The following is a 24275-nucleotide window of genomic DNA, read 5'->3' as shown; positions in this document are numbered from 1 at the left end:
ATTATTGGGGATTCAGATCAAAATAGTCAACTTACATTATTGGCATTTAGCAGACACTCTTATCCAGAGCCACTTACATTAATGACAGGTTTTTACATTGTTATCCATTTATACAGCTAGATACAGTATTTACTGAGGCTATTGTGAGTTAAGTACCTTGCCCAAGGGTACAGCAACAGCTCCTGTGGGGAATCGAACCAGCAACCTTTCGGTTACAGGCTCTGCCCCTTAACCACTATGCTTCACTGCCACCTCAAGAAGCCTAAGGGTTTCGAGGTTGTTTCTTCTATCTTTGCTTCACTCGTCCAATTTTGCTTCTATGTGAAACTAAACAATATCACCCATTTTCACCCAGTTTAATCACATTCATAATCTGTAGATATAGTGGAAATAATTTTCCCCACTCTAGGCCCCAGACAACACCAGAAATATATTCATGTCAATCATTTTACACATTTACATTTATTGATTTGGCAGATGCTTTTATCCAAAGCGACTTACATAGGTTACAGTTCTTTACAATGTTATCCATTTATACAGCTGGATATTTACTGAGGCAACTGTGGGTTAAGTACCTTGCCCAAGGGTACAGCAGCAGTGTCCCAGAGGGGATTGAACCGGCAACCTTTCGGTTACGAGTCCTGCTCCTTAACCACTATGGATTGATTTTACATTTGGTCTAGGATTACTTCTACAGGTGTATTATCTGGTTTTATTAGTCACTTGTTCCTAGTCACACACAGTATGACCATCACTAAACAGATTGTGCTAGATGGGCTGTTGTTACAGCCTACATTTAAAAAACAGAGGTACACGGGTTAAAAGGGTAGCTTACTATATTCATACAAGATGAGCCCTTCGTTAAAGACAAGATTCAGGACATTTAAGCACACTGTTTTAAGCAGTGACATTGTATTATTTTGTGGCAATCATGACAGACTTAACTCTTATTTATTAATCGAATAACACCATTTCACTGAAGAAGGCAGTATGAAAACGACTAAATCTTCAACCTCATCTTCATGCAGAAAACATTGAGTTCAGATTTTTTATTTTTCCTCATAAAAGTACATAAAAATCTACCCTGTCTGATCTTGGATCTTCTGATCTGATCTGTATCTACTTTTAAGTGTTTTTGAACATTTGAAAAAGTTACTAGGTTTTTGTGTTGGGGCCACAGTTCTTGTTTTTATACCCAAAATATCACTTGACTGGTTGATTCAGTGGTTTTACATGGGTTGCCATTCAGTACTACAATTACCTAACACATGGCCAGGCACTTGTCTTAATAGATGGTTTTATTACAATTATGATCTGGATCTGTAAACCTATCCTGCCCAACTCTGGTTCCTTCCTCAATGTACAGTATAAAAGAGCAGTGAAATTAAGACTGCTCTCTGAAGAGTGTCAGAGGCTTCACAGCAAATATCTTCAAAGCGTGTCAGGCAAGATGTCAAAGGAGGAAGTGTTAGTGCCTTGCAAAGGTTTTGTAGCATGCTGATATTTGTACAAAGTGAGTAAGTAAGAAAATAAACCAAATACATCACTACAGTGTATACAGAAAACATGACAGTAACAGTACAGAAAAGCTACACTGAAAGTGTCCTAGATTTATGTGAGGCTTCAAAATTCAGGTTTATCCAAGGAAGGCCCCCTTACACGGCTGACATTCTACACATTCTGAAACTAGGGAGTCACTGAATGTGCTGTCACCCCAGGATGTGCTTATGATTACTGTTACAAGCATTTATAAGCATGGCTATTTCTTGACAACTTGCCTAAAGGCTTTAAAGAACAGAGCATGACTCCAGGACACATAATATCACCTACTTTACCAATTATATCAACCCACCAAGCTGAATTTTCCCACTTAAGGTTCCCCTTTTGTTCTTGTCTTACATTATGCCTCTATGGATAAATCAAATGCTGCAACATTCATGTCCTAACCATGTCTTAGTCCCTCCACATCTTCTTGGTGCTCACCCCTTGTTACCATGGGATTGTTTTTTTTTCTCTTTTTATCATTGTGAGTCTCCATGATACAGCTTTCGCTAAACTATTCCTAACGTCCCTAAACGTTATTAGACAATAATGTGTGGCTGACATCAGTACACGTACAACGAGCCAAGAGCAACAACGATAGCCCTGGTTTCGTACAGTATCCACTCCAGGTTAAGGAAATCTTGAATTAACAAGCGTGTTGTACGTGGATGCTGTGTATGAACATGTAATGCTTTACCTTTTGGTCGTCTGTTTCGTGGACTATAGATGAACGTGTAACTTAAGGAAACGCGTTTTATCATAGGCTGGGTTGTACTGAAACATGCTGTTATTTATATCGTAGTCTCCAGACACTGAGAGTAAAATCAGGGGCATTCATGAGTAAACGCCTGAATTAAAAACTCAGACTGAGATGTCTTTTTCAGGCTTTGAAATTATATAGTCACCACAGGGAGTGAAGCAAAGACAGCTGTGCGCATGGACTGATGTTAACAGTTGTGCCTGAATCTCACCTGCCACCTCCTGAGCGTGCGAAAGTCAGTTATCTCGCGCTTATTTGGCAGGATGGAAATGGAAGTTACCTGTAATAGGAAGGAACGATGATTAACACGCACAACTTTTTTGCACATTTAACGCAATATAGCATAACTACCCCAGCGCTGTCTCTCAATTTGAAACGCTATATTTCAGTCCACCAGTAACGTGTTCTGTCGCACTTCGGTTGACAATATGCATGAAGAAAGTACATTGTGATCATACAAAAGAAACAACTAGTTGATTAACGGGTCATCATGCCCATTCTGACTAAAAAATAAAAGGTCGACAAGTTGTTAAGGCGCCCACTGTCGTTGTGCGCGACCATCTCCATGGCATCTCAACCCGCGCACAAGATCCCACCGCTTTTGAGGTGGAGCGCGTCTTGATGAACACCGCGCATGCGTGTTCATCCAGGGAACCGGAGAATTGCAAAGATTCGAGCGCTTGTGGCAGAGAACCTCAATCAGCCACGGCGCAACGTTACCATGAGCTTCACCATCCCGCCGACAGATACCCATCCCGACATTTTAACTTTCACGACTAGTTCTAGAACTGCCAGCGACCCTGATCAGCACTGTCCAACCGCAGAATGCCAGGGGGAAAGAGAGGGCTGGTGGCACCGCAGAACACTTTTTTGGAAAATATTGTCAGGCGCTCAAGTGGTAAGAAAGCTAGTTCTTATTTTACCCAAACTGCAGATTAAAAGGCTGGATGAAGTTCAGAATATTTAGTCACTCGTGTATTTATTTAGGTTAAACTGCATCTTTCGGGGACGTAATGAATCTTTGGAAGTCAGCCCCCGCCGCGCTTTTTTCGGTTGGGATGTTTATGGACTCGCCGTTTGTTTACGAACTTAACGCATTGCTATATATCAGCAATACGCCGCACCGTGATTCATTTTAATCTAAATTTTGAATGGGTGGAAGTGATGTGGATATGTCAGGCTGCACTTTAAGTATATGAGAAGATTCCAGCCCAATTACAGATGAGTATGTTAGCGGTTTGAATGGATTGTCCACATTTTAATCGCATGAGGAAAATTTCATTTACATCGAACCTTTTTGATATCTTGTGGCTCCGCATACACGAACACATCTAGTTGTTTAGACTTTACACTTACTGACTGCGGATATCGCGAGCCAGATTCAGTTAATGGTGGGGCCGAAGGAATAATCTGTAATATTGGCCATACGTTAGTTAGTTAGCATGTTAGTTTACCTGTATTTACCTGTATTTATGTGACCTATAGGTTCTTTCCAGTTATGACCAACTATTGACAAGTATGCGGTCAATACTTTTAGTCTGTAATACAATACAAATAGTGTACTGTCAAGATAATTTATTTTAGTTGACCTGTTTCCTTGCACTGCACTGCACTAGATCGCAAATACCTTAGTTGCCTATATAAGGCATCCTATGTAAGCAACGGCAGTTTACAATGACAACATTTACGTAGTACTTCTAACTATTTGATATATTGTGCGCAGTTTATTGTTTTGGACGTTCTATTGCAGAGTCAAGATGCCACCACTCCCCTCATCGCCCCAAAACTATAAACGCACCCTAACCCTGTTGACTTTCTAACATATAAGACAGTAATTATAACGCACTCGGGGACAGAAAGCATGAAGTGTTGTTCACAAAAACTACTGTATTTCATTCCGAATCAGTCTAAAATTTCATGCCAACGAATGATGTCTTCCTCAGAAAATGTCCTAATCGTCGCCAATTCCCTGATGTGATGCTGAAACTGTAACTAAAGGATACTGTAGATCTACATTCGCATCAACTAAACGCAATACTCCTCCTTGTCAGCACAACGTTCAGCTTTATTTTCCACTGCTAAGTCAATTCTGATACGTTCTGTCCAAGAACATTTGAGACATTTAAAATGTCACAATTTGCCCTCGATTATTTCTTCCAAAAGTGTGTGTACAGTTGAAATATTCCGTAGCGAGCTGTTCTCTGAAACTGTCTACTGTACTTGGAAACGAAAGCTTCCCCCAGAAAATGTTGCATAAAATAGGGCATATGAACTGGGTTACAGAATGGCATGGCATAAAGCCCTGCTCAATTCTTCACTGTCAGGATTTTCTATTTGTGGCAAAAAAATGGGAAAGGAGAATTCGCTTTATATATTTTGGTCAAATAAAAAAATTGAAGTAACGTCGTTCACAGAGGAATTTACCTCACTTCAAACGTGCTTTTAACTGCTTTTATTTTAAAAAAGGAAATATCGTTACTCAGCATGGTAGTGTACCTCATATTGCTTACAGACGCAAAATACTGCCCTACCTAATGGATTCAACGCGCATACTTTTTTCATAACAGAGATTAAAGATTAACAAAGATTTAAAACAATAGAATTTAGGAAACAATGCTTCCATAAAGCAATCAGTCTTGTCTCCCTGTCTTGTCACCCTCTTGCTATATTTTCTGTAATGCATATTACTGTATGAATTGAAATGAAAGTACTAGCAAAATCAAGAACCCAATAGAACTTGTGGCATTTGTTTAGTGAGTCTTTGGACTATATGTTGAGATGCTCACATTCTGTTACTGTTTAAATTATGTAGACAACACTTTGCATTTCTACCGTTATTGACAGTTTTTCGTTGATAAAAGATGTATGTAGTTCACTACACGTCTGTGCTGATTTTATTCCGCATTTCGTTTTTTTTACCGTTTCCCCTTACAGGTGTCAAGTTTTAGCATTGATTTGTGAAATTTCTACGACTCAGAATTTTACCTTTTTGTTTATTTAGTCATTTCATTTGCTTGTGTATTACATCGTAGAGCTTATGAACTCGCACACTTTTCGGATGACGTAGTTGTTCGTGAGGTGGTGGTGCCTTTGTCTTACTTTTTTGATTCCTGACTGATGTTTGATGAAAAGCCCATATACTGCATTCCCACTGTTTCCATGCCATGGTACACCACTAGAGGTCAGATTTGGACATCTGGACGCTCTCCGTCTACAGTATGCCTTAGTGAGAATTCATCCTTTTCTGAAACATCGCACTTGGTGAGCGTTTCACAGCGCAGAATGGCGTATTTGTGGAACCACAGGGTCACAGTCATGGTCACTTTAAACTTGATTTTCAGATTTCTGAACAATAAATAATAGTCTGTCATCGACAAGATACAACTTACTGTAGTCTATTAACTAAGGCAAAATATACCATAGGTCAGCCGGTTTAAACAACAGAGCGATCGTCATCATATAGACCTAATCGTGTAAATTAGAGGAGATTAAATTGCAATATATGATCCTACACGTTTAGAATTATTTTTGCGTCAAACAGATTCAAATAAATCACGTAATAACGTGCACGCAGTGTTATCAACTGTTACTTGGTCCCGTGTACTTTAACTTTATGGAATAATATTCTCAATGTGGTTACATATCCCACTTATGAATTTACTGTAGGACGAAGTGCACTATCATTGCACTAGTTATTCCAGTGTGAGGGACAGGCACGTTTCGACGTGGTCGGCTGTGTTCAATCTGTTCCGTTTTAATGTAACTTTAGTAAATGCTTTGTACTGTTAATTTGTAGCTATAAGAGCATTCTGCAAAATGACTAAATATAAATCTGCACATTGCTCGTGATGTTTGTGTTTATAACTACAAGTCGCTAGAAAGCTATCTATTTAAGTGCACCAAGCGAAATTCGCGTGCAGTCATCACGGAAGCGAATGAAAGATTTATGTCAAGTGGAGACTATTGAGGGAGGGGCGCTTGTTACATCACGACTCGATTTAGATGCGAGGCCGCTGACCCCGGTTAATGGTGCTGATGAAATTACGCTATTGAAACCGTTCCTGAGATTTGGGCGGATAGAAGTCTGGTGGAAGTGGTGGTACCAAGCCCGTTATTTGGCTGTTACGTTGCCTTTTACGGTGTGACAGTGGTTGTTTAACTCACATTTCAAAACAGCTTGCGCTTCCTACTACAGGTTAATATACTGAGTGCAGCAGACTATTTTAAGATTGAACACATCACTCGTAAATGAGTCACTTGTTTTAATTACTCTTGTTTTATCTTTGTTTTTAATACAGTCTCACCAAAGATGATTAATTAGTTCCAGACCAGTTTATTTTGGTATTTAACCAATGAGGATTACAAAACTCCTTGATTTAACATGTGCAACAGCACGGCTGGTTCTGCAGGACTGGGTAAACTACCTGTGGGGTTCCATTCAAAGAGAATGCCTGATTAGAGCAGGGAGTTCGGCTATTTCTGGTGAGACCCCGCCCAGAAAAAAAGCTATCAGAGAGGATGCATTATCTATGCGGTATCGACACCACACGTGACGGATGCTCTTGATCCTCGCTGTCGAAGGCTGCAGTCGGATCCCTTTTGAGTTCCCTTCCCCGCTGCCTCCCGCACGGCCCACCTCATCCTACCCAGCAGCCTGCCGGACCCTGTCCCGCTGCTCGGTGACATTTATGATCCCTCTCGACAGGTGGCTCGCAAACAGCCCGCAGGAGCCGTGTGAAGGTCTGACCCCTTTGCTCTTGAAGAGACATAGAGCCAGTACCCTGCAAACCCCACCCCCCAACCCTCAGGCTGAGCTCTGCTGTGGTATTGTGTGATATTTGCTTATGAAACTTGACTAGAGGATGCATGTCATGCTGCCACAGTGCTCAGACAAGGGCCCAGTTGCATTTGAAAGGTTCTCTGCTGTATTATTGATGTATTTTTTTAGGGGCATTTGAAAACCATCACGGCTCTTTTTACTTCAGTCGGCAATACTGACATTTCTTCCGGGCGACTATTACAGGCCTACTTTAAATGTGGCACTGTGTCTGTGCTCTGCTTTTTCATAGTTACCTTGGTAACTAAAAACGCTATGTGGGGCTCCTAATCAGCAAAGTTAAAGGTGTGTGAAGCCACAAATTTGGGCATAATGCTTCTGCCTCTTCATTCACAGCACCCAGGCTCAGCAATTTTAGGTGAGGAGTGTGTCGTGGGTCTCTGAACAGTGCGACCTAACAGGCACTTGAGTGTCTAGTTGGCTGGATTGTGGTGAGCTTCACACTTGGGCTGGACAGAGGGTTATTGATTGCTCTGTTAGAAGACAGGCCACTGTATTCTGTCACTGATTTTTACCGGTGCATTGCTCACGGAAAGGGCTGTCACGGCTGGAAGGTGCACTGAATTCCATCAAAGTCTGAGCTCATTACCGGAGAATGTGGGTGTCTAATGAAATCGGTACAGAGCCTAAACATTATGTTGCCCCCTTGGACAGTGATTATGTGCTGTATTAAGGGATTACATGTTTGCCTCTCGGCTCTCTGTGGTTTGATGGGGCCCTGGAGTCCTATTTAGAGGACAGCTGGAAGAGATGAGCAGCATTACGACACCATCTCTGCCTGATTGTTTCAAAAGGGATAATCAGTGAGGTATACAGTGTGACATTAGGAGTGGGATCCTTTGTTTGAAATTGGATTATAGTGGTAGAGACCCCTTTGGGACTAACAATGACCTCCATGCTTTTTCTGCTCGATGCACACTTTTTTAAAATGAATTTTTGTTTCATTAACCAATCTTTAAGAAGGGAGGTCAGTTGAGAACCAGTTCTTATTTGCAATAACATCCAGGCCAAGCGGAATAAAGATACAGTAGAGTAGCTGTGTTGGAAGTTCAGAGACCAGTGGTTAAAATGACAGTCATATACAAAGAAGAAAATAATCACAAAACTACAGAGCACCACAAGCACTCTGCACAATACACTTTACATATGATAAACCCGGAAAGAGATCAACAAGACTCAAAGTTTGACAGGATATACATGATTGATGGTAGGAAAACAGATACTGAGACAAGTTAATTTCAGAGTCTTTTGTTGAAACCAGTGGAGAAAGATCAAGACCAGCTCATGCAGGGTCCAATTTCTACATGCCTTTCATGCAAAGTGCATTCAAGTTAAATTTTCCTCTAGAGAAATATTTTTTTTTCAATCTTTCCTTTCCTGACATGTAAGAGAAGAGATGTGAGTGAAGTTTAGAAGTCTTGAAGATACATTTGAAGCACGCTGTTTCTTTATAGCAGAAACTGTTGTAGGGGCTTTCGAGTGGCTCAGTTTGTTAAGGCGCTCTGTGCAAATGCAGGCTGAGACCTACAGCCCAAGGTGCACCTACAGGTTTCTCAAATGAAGTGAGTGGGAGATGTGTCTGTCCGCTGTTCAGTATTCCAGCTCCGGTGGTGCACTGTGGGACTTATAGTGTGAGAAACAGCCGTTGGTGATGGTGAGTGTTTCAGAGGTTTGCACTTGTCATGCTCTGAAGAGGCAAGTCTAATATGATAAATAGTGTTGATTCCAAGAGTTAAAGTGAAAAACTAGGGAACAGCATAAAAAACAATGATGAAAAAGAAATAGTTGCAGCCCAGAACAAGTCAATTGTTGTTAGCAGCAAAAGAAGTCTTGGGTTAGGTAAGTGAAAGTGTGCAGATTGCCACTTGCTCTGTGGAGTAAGAGTTGTTAGAGAAAGAAGCAGAGATCATCAGAAAGTAGTGGAAATGGGTTCTGAATGACAGAATTGCTGTTTTTGTTGACAAGGTAATAAGTAGACTTTCAGCTGGTGACTGCTAGTTCTCCTCCAAGCTCTGCATGTGCAGTAATGGCCTTTTCACAGATGCAGTGTATAAGAATTCGTGATTGAATCAGAAACAACGTTGGGAATTTACTTTTGCATCACTGCCTTTTTTGCTCCAGAATGGCCTGCACTTGCCAGACCTTTTTTATAACACATATTGCCCCAGTTGTGAGCGATTTTCTGCATGCAGAACCAACCAGATACTTACACAGCAGAGAGCTACTCAGAGATGGAGAGAGAGAGCAAGAGAGATGGGGAGGTGGGGAAGGAGAGAGCAGGGAGGGGAGGTGGGAAAGGAGAGAGCAGTGTCATATGTTGAATAATAAGGGTCAAACACTTACATGTATTGCATGTGGAGTCCTTCAGAAGTCCCACTTTAAGCTTCAGGACCAGGAGTGATCTGCCACATCTGCAGCTTGAATTGTCTCTTTTAACTCAATTGAAAATAAATGAAAAACCCTTACAGTAGCATTTTTTTCTGCTGAGAATAATGCAGGACACCATACTTGTATCCACAGTGCAGATATATATAGCCTGTTTTTAATGGTTAGACACTGTTCAGAGAGGAAAACAATAGGTTTTTTCTACTATAGAGATTGCATTGTGGTTCAGGCAATTCACTTTTTTCCTCAGTTGTAGATATGTTTAACATACAAAATGACTGCAGTGCATGAAATGATAGATGGACCTCTCTTTACTCTATGCCGCTAAATTTCAGCAAAAATACTGTTATCAGACAGTACCATAGAATCCATTGCCAAAGTGCTTCTTTGAAAATGATAATGCTGGATGTTTAAAGCATGCCTACAATTCATAAATGCATTTAAATTCCATTCAACCTGCCATAATTGAATCATCTGTGTCAGAGTAATTTCTGTCTATTATGTGCATATTTCATATTACACTTTGTTCCGTGAATAAGTCTACACTTAAACTGTTATTACCATGTGTCTTAACCACTTTTTCCTGCATGTCCTTTCCTTTTGTGTTCCCCTTTGTGTTGCCTATTTGAATTCATGTTTATACGTGTACATTTCACATGACACTGGTCTGCCGCAACGCAAACCCACTCTCTGTAATGTTGTCTTTAAATCTCCTCATTTCTGTTGTGCCGGGATAAATACTTGGATATGAAACTATGCCAACTACTTTTGCAGCTAAATAACGTTTTTTCAGATGCAAATTTTGAGGTCCCACAATGATGTCTGCCTCTCCTTGACTGAGCCATTCTAGATTATCAATTGTTAAAACCAGGCACCAGCTGTGTACTACCCTAATCTCACTGGATGGTAATGTGCATCATCTGTTCTCCCAGCTATTGATCAGCGCTCCTCGTCTTGTCAGCACCATTTACACTGAACTCCCTGCTCAGTGCTCATGAACATTTGCTCCACCTGAACACTGTTGAAGGTTGTTACTTCCTATGAACCCCAGTGACACTGACATCCAGCAGTGCCACATGAGAATTTACAGCAGAAGATGTTTACTGCAATATATTGAAAGGCTTTGAAACTTTGCTTACGTACATATCAGTATAGTATTGGCCAGGTTACCATGTGATGTAGTTATTTGTGAGAACCTTTTTGTAAATTGGTTCATCCTACGATAGAGGAAATAACTGTAAGGCATATACCAGGGAATTTACCATTCAGAGGGTAATTGAGCAGAATTTGCCATTCTGCTCAATGAGCTCATTATTCCAAAAACTTCTAGCCCTAGTAAACACTACAACTAGGGCAAGCAACCTGACCTGTCTTGCTCCCAATTGAAAATAAATGTCTTGTTGAAGATGAAAAAAGCTTTTGCAGGGAGGCACAGTGCACATATGTAGTAGAATTGCCTCTCAGATGGATTAATGGATCTGAATGCTGACACAGGAGATAGGGGCACTGCGTCATGGTGTAATTGTAATGAGCAAACAGTGGGAGTATTGATCAACTTGCTGATCTCTCAGGAGAAGCCTCCACAAAGGCATGTGGGCTCATTTGAGGTTTCTTTCCTGCTTTTTCCCACTATAACTTATCAGACCGTATTTTGAACACCTTGGCCAAATCTCTGTCAGGATTTCTGCTGCGCACTGCTGTACACTGTCTCTAACCTTTCCATAGTACCCTTCATCTGCCCACTGCTGGGCACTGGGCAGTGCATTGGATTGTGGGAAATCTTTCTGTTTGCCCTGGGGGCAGGAAACATGTGACACACATGATCAGCCTTCCAGGAGCAGTCTGTCTTGGTCATTCAGACTGACACTCAGCATGGGAAGTAAAGTACTGTGTAGTTTTACATGAATATCTCACTGGAAGACATTCTTCATCATCGCTCCTTCCTGATCAACGTGAGCTGCCAGCTTAATTTGTGGAAAGAGAAAGAAATTACAATGTCGCCCATCTGTTCACACTGAGTTAAAACTGTCCAAGCATGGCAGTAGCCCAGCAGCTGCAGAACATCGCTTTGTGAGACTGGAGTGTATGCTGCACAATCAATCTCTATTGCGTCTCTCATCCCTAAGCAATATGTACCTATTCATTACTCCATTAACACTGAAAATGTGTCAGAGGTATCTTAGTGAAGGGAAAATCAACACAATAACATAATCATGCTTCAAACAATAGTCTTCCACATTTTAACCCTTCAGTCTTTTAGGTGAATATACCACTTCATGTAATGATCTTGTACTGTATAAAATAAGGAAGCCTATATGCCCAATTTTTGTGTCTGTGGCTATGGATTACTCATTGGTTCATGAATCAAAAATGTAGTTTTTGCATGTGATTTATCAACAGGATTTTGACCCAGCTAGTAGTTAGCTTTTTGATGTGAAGAGAAAAAGAGCTTATGTAGTGTAGTTCCCTTTCACCAGGGGCCACTTGACCCTCAGTGAAAAAGCCTGGATATCTAACATACTGTATCTACCTACTTGTAAAAGAACCACAGAGTACAGACCAAGCTTTAGAGGATTTCATATTAATAGGCAGCTCAGCACTCATTATATAGAGATAAGTCATATGTCCTGAATTTCATTTGTTGGATGCAACAACAATGTTGGATGTAATCGGGTCATTGTGGTATTCATAGTTGTGTAAGCTCACTGAACTTTCCTGTTACCTTTTATTTCCCTTCTCCTCAGTTGCCTTGCTCTATTACACATCTGTCAAGTAGAAAAGGACTTGGCTTTCATTTAAAATGGCCAATCAGGAAAGGCTGCAGCAGTGTACCTTGGCTCAGGCTGAAATGACTAAGCGAAAGGGCCCTGAACATCTGCTCTTGTTGGCCAAATATGTCGGCGGTTTTCTCAAAAGAGTAAGCAGAATAGAGTGCCAGGGCTGAAGAGCCTTCTATCTGTCTGTGAGCAGGCCTCAATCATTAATGAGTCCCACAGAGCTTCTTTACAGCTCACACGATTAGCTCATCGCATCACTGGCTGCTTCCGTGCGATATTGTCATAGGCATAAGAGCGGAGAGATGTGGCTTATAATAAGGGTTGGCAGCCATTGATCCAGGTGGCACAGCATGCCAGTGCACAAGGGATTTGCTGTGGAGTACTGGTGTGTGCTGTGTGAGAGTGTATGAGTGGAATGTTCTGGCCAATACCCCAGATTTCAGATATTTGTCCAGATGTGTATTTCTGTGATTTCCAATGCTGATACCATAGTTTTGGGAAGTTTGTTTCTTGTGCAGTGAAAATTCACATTCTCTGCCAGCAGTGCACTTCTTAGCAACCCAGTCATTGGAGTGAGGATAACAAGTAGAGTCATTGCAAGAAAAATAGTAATAAAACCAAATAAAGAAAGGTTGACTGATGTCTGTTTTTAGGCCCAATTCTGATACCACTTTTTTAGAGATCAGATAGGCTGAAGGCTGATATGTAGTGGGGCGGCCACCAGTTGATAAATCAACTGATATTACACTCTGATAAAGTCCTGGTGTATCTGGTGTCTGGTGATCAACTTTTAAGTGGACTTCCAATTAACTTTACTTTTAATGCACTTTTAATGAAGCTGAGCTGGACCTGATGTTCTGATAGGTAATATGAATGTTTCTTGATGAATCATTTGGACATCATACTGGCCGTGCAGATATGTGATCCAGAGACTTTATCTATCAAGTATCATGCATAACAAATATGTAACAATATCTTTTGTTATAGAATTTACAAGATGTTTGCTAATTAGTGGAAAAGAGAGATTTGGTTATGCTTAAATTGATGTAATGTTTAATATTACAGACAGATCAGAATGTCTGTAGTGTCTGCTGTGTTGCACTGTTTGTAATGTCTCTTCTTTTTGCCGTCCAGAAACAAGTTTCCTCCTTGGGAACGCGCAGATTGTGGAGTGGCCTGTAGTGTACAGTAATGACGGATTCTGCAAGCTGTCGGGGTACCACAGGGCCGAAGTCATGCAGAAGAGCAGCACGTGCAGGTAAGTGCAGCTCTCTACAGCCTCTGAAGGGTATTACTGAGGGAGGCCTAACAGCACGAGTCTCGTGGCAGACATCAGTGTGATGTGTTGTGCTCTGATGAGCTTTTGGCCAGCTGTGTGGTTGCCTGAACCCACATGCACGTTTGTGAAAGTAAAGCCAGGGCTGGTGTTTGTGTGTACTCTAATTAATGGTCAATTAAGATTTCAAAATGTTCCATGGCTTGCGATGGAGCCAAAGTGTTAAAAACAACCCTTGGCTAGTGTGGCCTTTGGTGTCGCTTTGAGAGTGCTCGTGTTGGTTAACTGCCGAGCACTGCTGTCAGGATCTCCCTTTTATGTTTGTTTATATGCCCACTTCCTCTGGCTACACCAATGACAGTCCTCTTCCCACTGCTTCTACCCCCTGAGCTGTCCCTGGATGTCTCATTACACACACATCAATAGTCCCAGAGTGCCAATAATCACAGGATCTAGAATAGAAACACTGCCCACTAGGGGACGCAAGGTGTGGAGTGGCATTGGTGCAGGGAGGCAAACAACAGAGACAATTCACTAAAGCATTTATCTTCACAATACAGCTCTCTCTAAATCCTTGTGTTAGAGCCAACTGGTACACTCTGACCTTCCTTCTCATTAATGACTGGAAAAAGAAAGTGGCCAGTGTTGTCAGAGGGAAGTTTAATCTCCCCCAGAGAGCAGATGTAGCTCCCACTGCACAGCGGCTGGTTCCATCAAAGACTTTCTGAAGATGATGTCTATGATATTGACAAAGAGGAAAACAGTTTGTGGATTTCTGGCACTACTTAAACCTGTCTGTGCAGGTGCAGAAAAATCACCAAAACTGCCTAGCATCTGGTGTCTGCCTGTGCAATAGCTGGCCATTCAGATAACGTAAAAATGGACCAAACTGCTGTTGCTATGGGGATTGCGTCTATCTGTGTGAGTGGCTGGGTCTCTGGGTTTCTCAACTTAAAGGTAATTCTGTTGATGATCCCAGGGCCGTTATTTCTGACACTTTTCGAGGGACTTATCAAAATAGAAGCATTTGTGAATTATATTACTTTTTATAGTCCTCCTTTGTCAATTTTGTGAAACTTCACACTCTAATATATGTAACAAGCGGTACAGTCTTTTAAACTTTGGGTAACAGTCAGGTAATTGTACTTGCATGTGGTTTACTAATTTTAACCACTGCTTAACTTTTGGTATAACGCTGTGTAAGAAAAGAAAACAGTAACACTTAAATCTACAGGACTAAGTGCACAGTACTTAGATATAATCGAGGTCTCGACATTTCTGTTCAATTGAAGGCATTTAAATAAAAATTGTTCTATGGAAATTAAATGTCAGCCTGTCCTATCTGATCCCTTTCGTGAGTGCTTGACATGAGAGTAAGCTCACCTTGAGCAGATATTCTTTTTGTAGTTATACTGGATTATAGTTCCATTTTTAAAATGTACTAAATGTTGTAAAAGAACTAAATAAATCATGAAACAAATAAATAACATTTAAGTTTTTATTTTTCTGTTTAATATCCACTATGCATCTCTGTGACACATGATAACAGTATCTTTTCCAGTGCAGCTAATAGTTGTGAAGACTGTTTTTTCTACATTCTACATTTTTCTAAATGCTGCAGTTATAAATCGGGAATGTTCAAAAACTATTTTTTCAGTGAAAAATGTGACTGTGACAAAAGGTCAAGGCTATGATATCATTTTAAACAAGGCACTGTAGTTATGTCAACTCCATCGACTGGACTAACCGTGGTCCCCTCTCTGCATCCCCAGTGGAGGAGAGACAATTATACAGCCTCTCCTTGTTTACCAAGCAACTCATTGCCCAGTGTAGACAGCGTGAGGGTGTGGATGTGAGTGGACACTGTCATCACCCATACACCGAACAGTGGGTCACATACGTAATGGCTGTGATGTTTGTGGAGCACAGACGTGCTTCATAACTCTGTATCTTCTGTACCCCCCCCCCCCCCCGCTTCTTTTCTTTTCCTTCACTTGATCTCCCTGTCTCCTTTCTGCTCTGTCTCCATTCCTTTTAACCCACTATTTCTCTCTCCTTTATTCTCTCCTTCCCTTCTTTTTCTCCCTCCTCTCTGCACCTGTTTGCCTCTTCCCACAGTTTTATGTACGGTGAACTGACTGACAAGAAGACAATAGAGAAAGTGAGACAGACCTTTGATAACTATGAGTCCAATTGCTTTGAGGTCCTACTGTACAGAAAGAACAGTGAGTATTCCTAAGCATGTCATGTACATTTACTGCACTCTTAACCCTGCAGACAGCTAAAAAAACTGTTTATTTTATTTGATAATGTAAATTGTAGTGGTTTAGAATCACAGTTAACTGTAACCTTCATTTAAGAAATGCTTGCTTCCTTGAAGAGGAAAGATCACTCCAGTGCTGTTTTTCCCCAATGCAATGCTCTCTGTTTATAATCATTACTGGTGTATGAGTAAACTGCATATATTGATCAAAAATAGTGGGATAAAATCATTCCTTTTCTAATGCTGCTTAAAAAATCCACTTACAAGAATTAAGTAATCCGCTTATGAGAATCAATTTGTGTTCACTCACAACAAGTAATATGATACTCCTGTGCAATGATAAATAATATTTGAAAATGCATTTGAATGCGGAAAGTCATTTACCGTGCGTTAATCACTGTAGCACCTAGCACATAAACTGTTTCAAGAAAAAAGCTGTGCAGTTAAGCTACTGTAAGTGCCTGGATGCCAGCTGATATGGCAGGGGAAAAAGATGGTTTTTGCCAATTATTTTTTCTGCTGCCTTATTGAGTGTTACCGTAGTCTCGTTAAAACAAACCAAGGAGATGCAGCTGAAAAATCTGGCACTCCACAGTCTAACACTGTCTAAGATTTTAAAAGGCAGGGAGAGCATGGAGAACAAGGGAGACAGGAAACAAATGAGAGCCAGCAATACACTTATTATTGCCATGGCACTTAACACACTGGAGAAAGGGCTTTATCAAACAGTTACTGCGCCACAGCGTTGTAGCCTGCTTAGATGCAGTTATTACGTGGACATTCAAAATCAGTTAGCATCGGTCAAATTCTTATCTTAAGTTTGAAAGAATTTGGTTAAGCATATTGCAATTCCGTCTTTTAGCCTCCACAGCAGCAACACAGTGCAGAGTGACTTTATAAAATAATCACGTCATAGTGTAATTTTTAAAATTTTATTTACTAAATAACTGTGTAAAATGCTGTACATTGTCATTTTATTCCATGTCTGCAGAATTTAATTAGGAAATTACTCATTTAAACAAGAGAAAGAGAAAGTAATTTGAAATATAAACATCCATTTGATTGATTCATTTGGAAGTCTCTTTGGAAGACTCTTTTTAAGAATCATTGCTTTATAAATATCAAGTAGCCCTGGATGGATGGGATTCCTGTCAGCAGAGTGCACTGTAACTGTCTTTTACAACTTCCATCCGCTTAGTACAAAAACAGAATGGCTTCATACCGAAGGCTGTAAATATGCCTATAAACAGGGCATTAACATTTTTTCAGATTAACATTTTAATGCCAGTTCTTGCCTCACAGGCTTCTCATCAAGACCAAGTTTTGACGGCAGAGCACCGTTCCCGTGCAGTCTATATCAGCCACCTGGTCACCCTGTCTCCTTTTTCTCTGAATCCCCCAGGGACCCCTGTGTGGTTCTACATGCAGATTGCGCCCATCCGGAACGAGAATGACAAGGTGGTCTTATTCCTGTGCACTTTCAAAGACATCACTGTCTTCAAGCAGCCCATCGAAGACGAGTCCACCAAGGGTAGGTGCAAAGGTTTACTGCCGTACTGAGATGTGAGCACAGAACTCAGACAGAGAGACTAGACGGGGAATCCTTTGCCTTTTAAAGCTGGACGCAACATTTGCGGAAAAGTGCTCCATAAATTGCACGAGAGAGACGAGCTGTCAGCTTGTGTTTAATAACGCTCCATCCAGGCAGCTGGAAGTGGAAGAGATGGAGTGCTCCTCTCAGCTGTGATTGATAGGCATTGTCAGCTCTTCCCTCTCCCCGGGCTGTTACGGGCTTGTTCTTGGCCGAGTTAAGCGGGCGTGTTTGCCCTTTGACAAGGATCCTGCCCACAGAATCCCCCCCAGACAGCTGCGTGTGTCTGAGAGGGCCCCTGGGAGGATCAGAACACCTTACTTCTGGTTGAGCAGACAGGGCGGCACCAGAGACGTATCGCTCCTCAGGGACGCTGTACCTGGATGGGGCTGCCAGTCATGCCCTCCGTGATGCCACACACGTGCTGGTCAACGCCCCGCAGTGGCTTAGGTGATAAGTGCAATCTGCAGACAGCAAGGAGGCTGTTTTTTGTTGTTTTTTCAATGTGGAGGGATGTCAGTTCTGAAGTGAATAAGAGGTGATCACACATGGTAGCTCAAGCTGTTCCCCTGGGCTCACCCCGTCAGAAAGCATTCACTCAGCACAGGGAAATCAGCCTTTGACTGATCATACCCCTGACACACGTCTTTTTAGATGCTTACACTGTCCGTCCCACTGAACGACAGTAAGCCCCTCTCATAGGGTCTTGTATGTTACTAATTATGTGATATAACCTGAATGCTGGCTTGTAGGACATTTCAGGTGTGAATCACAGCACTGCTAGCACAAGTACCTCAGCAGCAACCCTAACAGGTCTCCATGTAAGAAAAGCATTTTGTTCATTGACATGTTTACCCAACCCCCCGATTTCATAGCTCTATATGTGATATCTCTTACCATATTTCATGCTGAGTAGTTTTCTAAATAATAAGATTCCCAGATATTTTCAAGAATCTTTGTGTATTCTCCCAGCAGGGTTTTACTTTAAATGTGTTAAGCTTTAGAAATAGAAGCACCTGCAGTTAGGAATATTGATTTGGTCTTGAGTATAATGTTGTATTCTGTGGGCCAGAGGTGTATGTTCATCAATAAGCACAGAAGCATTAGCATGCTCTATAGAGCAAATCACACACCCACTGGTCCTGCTGCAAGGGCAAACATTTAGGGCAGCCACCAGGACACCTCTCACACTTTGAAACTGGATTATTCAGGTGCGCTGTGCAAAAAGTTACTGGGTGACATGTTGGATGGAATTCTGTAGTCTTGTGTGGAATAACTTGCTGTCAGCCATCTGCATCTTTCTTTGAAGACTCTCAAGTGAAACACTGCTTTTAATAAATGTCTCCGAAGGTATAAGAGCCTCATGCCAGCTGTTTTCAGAAAGGAGCCCTCATTTTCCTGCAGGATGACATTATTCAGCAATAATATAAGATCTGGAGCCCCAGCTCTGTAATGGTGAAATGAATGAGAATACCAGCCAGTGCTGGGTTCCCACTAACCAAACTGCATTTCTGCTTTACTGCCTTTGTAATAAGTATAAAAGTATTGTGACTTCCATGAAACTTCTTCATTTGTTTCACCGAAATTGGGTTATTTGTAATGGGGAGAGGTTGTGTAATTGTTCTATAATGGGAAACCACTGCGAGCTTTCTTTGCATGTGGTAGTGCCATCTCCAGTTTCCAGATGCACACAGTAATAGTAATAGTAACAGTCATATGATCAAAATAATAGACTCTAGGCTGTGGAAATGAAGTATTTGTTGGTTAAAAGCACAGTGCCAGAAATAGAATTCCCACAAAGCTTTGTGGCACCACCTTTAGAATTCACTCAATTAGCAAAAGCAACATGCTTAAACAGCGCTTTGTTGTTTCGAAGCAGGCTGGTGCGCTCTGGCTTTAAACGGCAGATGCGCGCCAGCAGGGCGGTGGTCTCCTTGAGGCGGGGGTTGACTGCATTAGCCCACTAGCCAGATGTGTATGGCTGGGCAGACGTGATGTGTGTTACTCTCGCTTGGCTGTCAAAGCACAACCCCTCCACCCATCAGACAGCAGCAAAGAGGATGGGTCCCTAATGCAGCAGCAGATGGCAGGAGCACTGCTTTCCCCCCAAGGGACAGCTTTTGGAGAGCTCTTCCTCATGCTCTGAAGACGGAGGTTAAGCACAGGCGCCTGCGTGGGGTGTTCATCCCCTTATGATCCTGACATGTGCATTTTTTCCCCTTCTACACTGTAGCATCCAGGAATACGACCTCATTGTCATCTATTTGTAAAGATCCACTGCCCTCTTTGCCTCAGGCTAATTATCTTTTTATCTATTCATGCACAGTTGTGTTGTTTGGTGCCGTTGGCTATTTTTGCATCCTGTTTTTGTGGTCATAATGCTGGAAGGTCGTGGCTTATGAAACAGCCCTGTTATTGGGGGAAAATAGCCCTCCTATTGTCCTGCTCTGGCCAGTCCCTGTGGAAATGCTGTCCTGTACAGAGCATTACTAATCTTGGGCAGTTCCTGTCCTCTACTGCTATTTATTATGCACTGTTATGCACAGAATTATTTTAGATTTGGAGAAAATAATGTTGTTCACCGTTAATTCTGCTCAAAAAAGTGCAAATAGTTATGCTCCTGATAAACATGAATGGAAATGAGGTTCCCTTAAAAGAACAGGAGATGTGGAGAGGACAGAAAGTAGAGTTGTCAACAGACAGACTTTTTCACTTGCACAACAATGAAGGGAACGTCAAGTCAGTGGGCTGTTCTAATCTGCGGCACCACGTTCAGAACATTGCAGATTTAATCACCTCATCACTTGCTGCTATTATGTTCTTAAGGGAAACAGTCACAGAAGTACTTTACCTCATTGCCGGAAGCATCTGTTTATCATTCTTGCACAAGCACACATGCAGGTTTTGAGACAAAGTGTAAGGGTGCATTTGTACCTGGGTGGTCTTGCTCATAATGCCAAAACCGGTCACATGACTCCATACATTCTGTTTAGCTCTGAGGCATTGTCAAGGAAATACATGTGAGATACCTGAGCTTTAATGGCTTTGTATAGGTTTTGTCATATCCTGCATCCAAGAAATTCACTTTTCAACCAAAAAAACCCATTAAAGGAAGAGCCCTGGTCTTTAAAATGTTAATGAGAGACTCACATCAAAGGCTTAGCTCTGCAGCATTCTCGTGTCTCCTGTCACCGCCCCATAATGTCTTTCAGCGCAGAAGTTGTTCACAGTTGTTTCACATTTATTATATGCCAGGGGCGTTGGAGTTTTTAGTTGTGTGTGTGTATGTAGGAGGGGGGACAGCTATGACGAGCTTTGTTGGTTGGTTGACAGTTAAAGGTGAAGGCAGTACTCCTCTACTGTACAGTGTGGAGATAAGCTGAAGGCAAGGGTATTGAAGCTTTGCAAAAACAGGACCTAAGGTTTTTTTTTGTTTGGAAGAGAGATCAGGACTGAGCCACTAATTGCTGCATGGGATGAGCCCGTCTCTCCACGTCACGTGCAGGCCGGCTGTCCCTCTGGCTAGCCAAAGCTGAGACGACTGTCCTTGTTTCTGGCAGGATGGACAAAGTTCGCTCGGCTGACGCGGGCTCTGACCAACAGCCGCAGCACCCTGCAGCAGCTGACGCCCATGAACAAGACTGAGGTCAGCCACAAGCACTCAAGACTGGCAGAGGTGAGTTCTACCAAGACACCCACACACGTACTGTATGTCTAACACACACACAGGCACACACACAGACATACACTGTATGCTTATGTGTCTCACACACAAACTATGTTCCTAAAAAGTTACAGACAGAGCAGAACATACTCACACTGCACAAAAAAATGAAAATTGGTCAGCCGTTTAGGTTTTCAGCGTTTTTGTAACTTGCATCAGGTGAGAAGCACTCAGGAAAGACTCTGCCAAACCTTTTTTAGCTGAGTTTTTTGTGCCATTTTTGCATAGTTTTAATAGTGCTGTATCTGTGCCCCACTTCCACAGCTGGGAATGATGAGCACTCTAAGGCAGAGCGCCCTTTTTAAAGCTGCAACACTGAGTGAAATGCACTCGGCGATGGCCCTGACAGAGCTCATTGTGGAGTCATGAAGAATTCAAAGGGCCTCACTGTGGTGCTGTCGTTATGGAGCGTGTCCTCAAACTGTCCTGAAGTGTGACTTTCTCTCCCTGCCTCGCATCACAGCTGCTCAGCGTAGCGTTTAGAGTTCATTAGAACCCTCCAGCTCAGCTAACAGCCACAATGCTGCGCAATGTCGCCCCTGTCATCTGCACCCAGGAGCTGAGCAGTGCCACCCCCTGTCTCTGAGTCTCAGTCATACTGTACCTGAGCAGCGGGCATATCCGTGCATACAGCTCTGTTTCCGCCAAACTTCCTGCGACCAGGTCGTTGAGGGTTTGTTCAATTAGAAGTGGTGTGAGGGACAGCTGGGTCACCATCTGTATGACTGAGGGTGCTGCAACTACTGTAGCATGACGCAGCACCCCACAGGCCGCTGATGTCAGCGGTAGGTGTTAATTTTTCATGCTGTTGTGGGAGTGCTACTTCCAGCCCATAAACCCCTGTCATCGCTGGTTCCTGGACTTGCTCCACAACGTGCACCCAGGTTGAGGGCTGCCGTGCTTATCTTGGCTGAGTGTAAATGGGAACAGAAGCCAGTCTTTTAACAAAGAAAAGGGAAAGCTTGCCTTTTGACTGGGTGGATACTGATTGTGGAGAGACTGCACTCGATATGGTGTGCCCATCTGAGCCCACTGACAGACCTAAAGGAATTGCATGGTTTAATCTCGCAACTTCCATCTTCTCGATCCAAAAATTCTCACACCAAGTACAGCCACTGTACTGTATGTCCTGAAACTGCACAGGAAAGCAGATCGTGTAAATGGTGGTTCTTGGAAAAACATTTATGGAGAACCGATGTGAACAATTGAAATCATTATTCACTGTGCACATATGAAACTCAGTGTCAGTTCTCATAATGAGATTTAAATGAGAACGAGCAGCTGGTAGCCAGTCTGTCGTGTAATTTCTTCGAGTGTATTTGACTGAGGCTTTGAGCCTCTTTTCTCCATGAAATGAGAGAGCCTCTCCTTTTGTGAGATCTTGTAAGAGAGTCTTCCATGAGAAATAAATTCAGCCTTCTGGAAATGAGACGGCTGGCTTTTGTCTCCTCCATGGTTGCTTCACCCCTTGTGCTTTGAGAGAAAGATAACATTTCACTGACATGCTATGTAGAGGCGAGGGTGAAATTTTCCACCGGCTCTTACAACTTGCGAGACGACCATGAAACTTCAACCCACTTTATAAAGCCTGGTTTCTGTGCAGAGATAATAATGAGTCAGAACCCACTCTCCTGGTGATGATCTTTTCAAAGAAAAGGTCCTACTGCTATTTTTTTTTCACCTTAGTGTCACTAAGTAAGTCAAAAGTCAGTCTGGTTAAAATTTATTATTAGAATTTTATGCTTAAATACCAACTTAATTACCATGCTGGTAGAAAAAATTCTGCCCACTATAAGTCTGTGTGTGATTTGCCTTGATACACGTAAACACACAATGTAATTCTATGAATGTAGCGATGAAGAAGGCTGAGTCATGACTCCTCTTCCCTCCATCTCTCCCCTGCATCTCTCCTCCATGCTCTCCATCTCTCCCAATCCCCAGGTTCTACAGCTGGGCTCAGACATTCTGCCCCAGTACAAACAGGAGGCGCCCAAGACTCCACCCCACATTATCCTGCACTACTGCACATTCAAGACCACTTGGGACTGGATCATCCTCATCCTGACCTTCTACACCGCCATCATGGTGCCCTACAACGTGTCCTTCAAGACCAAACAGAACAACATCGCCTGGCTGGTGCTGGACAGCGTGGTGGACGTCATCTTCCTGGTGGACATCGTGCTCAACTTCCACACCACCTTCGTTGGCCCCGGCGGCGAGGTCATCTCGGACCCCAAGCTCATCCGTATGAACTATCTGAAGACCTGGTTCGTCATCGACCTGTTGTCCTGCCTGCCCTACGACATCATCAATGCCTTTGAGAACGTGGACGAGGTAAGCCGCATGTGTTGTGCTGGAGGCTGACTCTGCGCTAGGCACAGCCCAGAGACCAGAACTGGGGGACTCGTGAGAGGAGATCGTTAGATTTCCAGTCTGTTCAGTAATCAATATACCTTCAGATTTTCTGCAGGCTTTTATCCTGGAGATTTTCTACCTGAAAGAATGTGGAGTGAATTGAATTTCAGCCTGAAAAAGCAAAGCCCTGTTTTGTTGGGTGTCTGTTGTGAGGTCCTCTAAGTTCTCACCTCCTGATGGTGGCATTTACAGCGCATCTCTGCCGTGACTCCCTAGATACAGAGTGAGGTCACATGGGAATGACACTCAGTCCCTCTTTTCCTCTCTATTCCCCAGAGCACCTCAAACCTTTGGCCAGTTAGGCGTGTGTCACACACACAGCCCACAGGTGCTCTGTATCAAAGGACTGGGAAAGCAGGCTCATTAAAGAAACATTTCTCTCCTTTTCTTCCCCTAATCAGCCAGGCGGTGCTCAGCTAGCTGTAAAATCCTTGCTGATCAGTCTGGTGTGTCAATAAAAGGCATTTGGGAGAACCTGCAAGCGGGTCTGATGAGTGGGTGATTTATGTCAGTGTTCCAGACCTTGTGATGCTCTTAGTAGAGTCCTATTGTTTTTACTTGGCGGCAGCTTGCAGCAGTCAGATGGGGACAGCTGTGTCTCTGTAGTGCACTGTGAGATGCAGGTAGGGGAGTGGGGTCTGTCGAGAATAGCAGCCACCTCAGGGCTCTTGTTTGACTGTTTGAGATGGAAATTATGTAATTAAC

At 42.5% G+C, this 24275-nt stretch overlaps 1 protein-coding gene across 2 annotated transcripts in view; it reads left to right on the top strand.

Moving 5' to 3' along the window:
- The first annotated feature begins 2978 nt into the window (after nucleotides 1-2978).
- Nucleotides 2979-24275, top strand: part of kcnh5b (potassium voltage-gated channel, subfamily H (eag-related), member 5b) — a 75540-nt gene continuing 54243 nt past the window's right edge. For both annotated transcript variants that reach the window (XM_036542327.1, XM_036542326.1), the window contains exons 1-6: nucleotides 2979-3200; nucleotides 13436-13559; nucleotides 15696-15802; nucleotides 17243-17371; nucleotides 20992-21107; nucleotides 23097-23489. In XM_036542327.1, coding sequence (XP_036398220.1) covers nucleotides 3128-3200; nucleotides 13436-13559; nucleotides 15696-15802; nucleotides 17243-17371; nucleotides 20992-21107; nucleotides 23097-23489 — 942 coding nt within the window. In that variant the 5' untranslated portion in view covers nucleotides 2979-3127. The remainder of the gene's footprint in view (nucleotides 3201-13435; nucleotides 13560-15695; nucleotides 15803-17242; nucleotides 17372-20991; nucleotides 21108-23096; nucleotides 23490-24275) is intronic.

Source organism: Megalops cyprinoides, chromosome 12, assembly GCF_013368585.1.
Source record: "Megalops cyprinoides isolate fMegCyp1 chromosome 12, fMegCyp1.pri, whole genome shotgun sequence".
In the NCBI taxonomy this organism is placed as follows: Eukaryota; Metazoa; Chordata; class Actinopteri; order Elopiformes; family Megalopidae; genus Megalops; species Megalops cyprinoides.
This window is presented reverse-complemented; position numbering and strand designations above follow the sequence as displayed.